Source organism: Ovis canadensis, chromosome X (assembly GCF_042477335.2).
Source record: "Ovis canadensis isolate MfBH-ARS-UI-01 breed Bighorn chromosome X, ARS-UI_OviCan_v2, whole genome shotgun sequence".
Taxonomy (NCBI): Eukaryota; Metazoa; Chordata; class Mammalia; order Artiodactyla; family Bovidae; genus Ovis; species Ovis canadensis.
Genome location: NC_091727.1, coordinates 27,803,911 through 27,805,520, shown reverse-complemented (window position 1 = coordinate 27,805,520; position 1,610 = coordinate 27,803,911). Strand labels below are relative to the sequence as shown.

The 1,610-nt window shown below is 46.5% G+C and overlaps 1 protein-coding gene across 1 annotated transcript; it reads right to left on the bottom strand.

The window, feature by feature from the left end:
• Positions 1 to 307: 307 nt before the first annotated feature.
• LOC138930668 (melanoma-associated antigen B10-like) lies at positions 308 to 1,351 on the bottom strand. The gene has a single exon (XM_070291162.1). It carries the CDS (start codon positions 1,349 to 1,351, stop codon positions 308 to 310), a length of 1,044 nt encoding a protein of 347 aa, XP_070147263.1.
• Between the last annotated feature and the right edge of the window lie 259 nt (positions 1,352 to 1,610).

Below are 1,610 nucleotides of genomic sequence, written 5' to 3'. Positions count from 1 at the left end.
CTAATCCAGTCACATGTTATCTTGTTGTCAATAAGTAAATAGGACTTAAAGTTTCCCAATTTGTTCTATAAAATAGTAAAACTCTTACTTTTAAACCTCATAAACATCAATACATGTCTGATTTATATTATTCATAAACGCAGATTCTGAAGCTAGTTAAACTTTCTACTAAAAGGAGCAATATTCATGCAAATTAATCTACACAGAACAGGAACACAAACATGTTATATACTCTGTTTTCTCCAGCCCTGCCCCAACCTTCCACTAGTGAGAACATTAGCTGTTCTCTTCAAATTTTCCTCAGCCTTCATTTGGTGCAGGAAAAGCCGCGGGCTGTGGCCCAGGAGCGGGCACTGGCCAAAGCAGCAGTATGAGCCCTGGCTGAAGCTCTAGCTTGGGCTCTCTCTTCCTCATCTCTCAAAGCCTCCTTATACAAGGATGGGAAGGCAGCGGGGACCGTATCATGGATCTTAGCTACAAACTCCAGCACTTTCATCTTGGTGGTTTCAGTGTAGGCTCTCGGGCCCCACAGAAACTCATAGCGTGGAGGATCACTATTGGCCACCTGGCGGTACTCCAGATACTTTTCCTGCACTAAATCTTTGGTGATGAGCTGCTTCACATCCCCATAGATGGCGTCCTTCTTCTCCTCATATAACTCCATCATATTCAGCACTTCCCACACTTGCTCCTCAGTGGCGCAGTTGCCCTTCGTGAGGATCACACCCAGGACAATCATCAGCAGACCAGTCTTGGGAATCTCTCTGTCATCACCCAGCTTTTCGTCAGAGCCCAGTTCCATTTTATTGACAAGGACATAAGTACCCTTGTTGGGATCCGTTTCTTTCACGTCGAGGCCAAACAGCAGCTCCAGATGCTCAGAGGCTTTCCTGAGGATCTCACTGAAGTGATTCTTGTACTTGTGGATTACATTTCTCAGCATATCTCTCTTGGTCACAGGCTCTTTCATTTGATACTTGATCAGAAGGTAATTCACCAACAAAGCAACCTTCTTGTCTACAGGATCTTTGGGACAGCGCTTAGTGGTATCTTGACTCTGAGAGACTTTTGGCTTTTCCTCTCCTTGATCAGTGGCACCTTCACTAAATTTTGCATCTGAAACAGAGGCAGCAACAGTGGTGGAGCAGATTTTGCCAGGCACTTGAAGACTGCTGGATGTTCCAGTGGCAGCTGAGCTCTGGGGAACATCTTCAAAAGAAGGAGATGGGGAAGAAGGGAATTCTTCTTCCTTTGGTTCAGTGGGCTGAGCTTCCACCCGATCACTGGACTCTTGTCGAGCCTGGCGGCGTTTTTCACGGGCGCGAAGCTTACTCTTCTGACCCCGAGGCATGATGACTGATAGTACGTGATAAAGAAGGTAAATGACTCTATCACCTGGAGGAAAGAGGACGAAATGCTGTGAGTCTTCAGTGGGGATGACAGCCTCCTCTGCAGGTTTCCTTGCAGGCACTGCTCTAGAAACCCATAAGGCTCCTCTTCCCTCATCAGCCTTTCCCCTGAAGACTCTGTAGAAGTAACTAGAGTTCTTCTAGAAGAACCTAGAAGTAAACTTTAGGCTGCAGCTCTCCAGCCCTATCTGGGTCCTACTG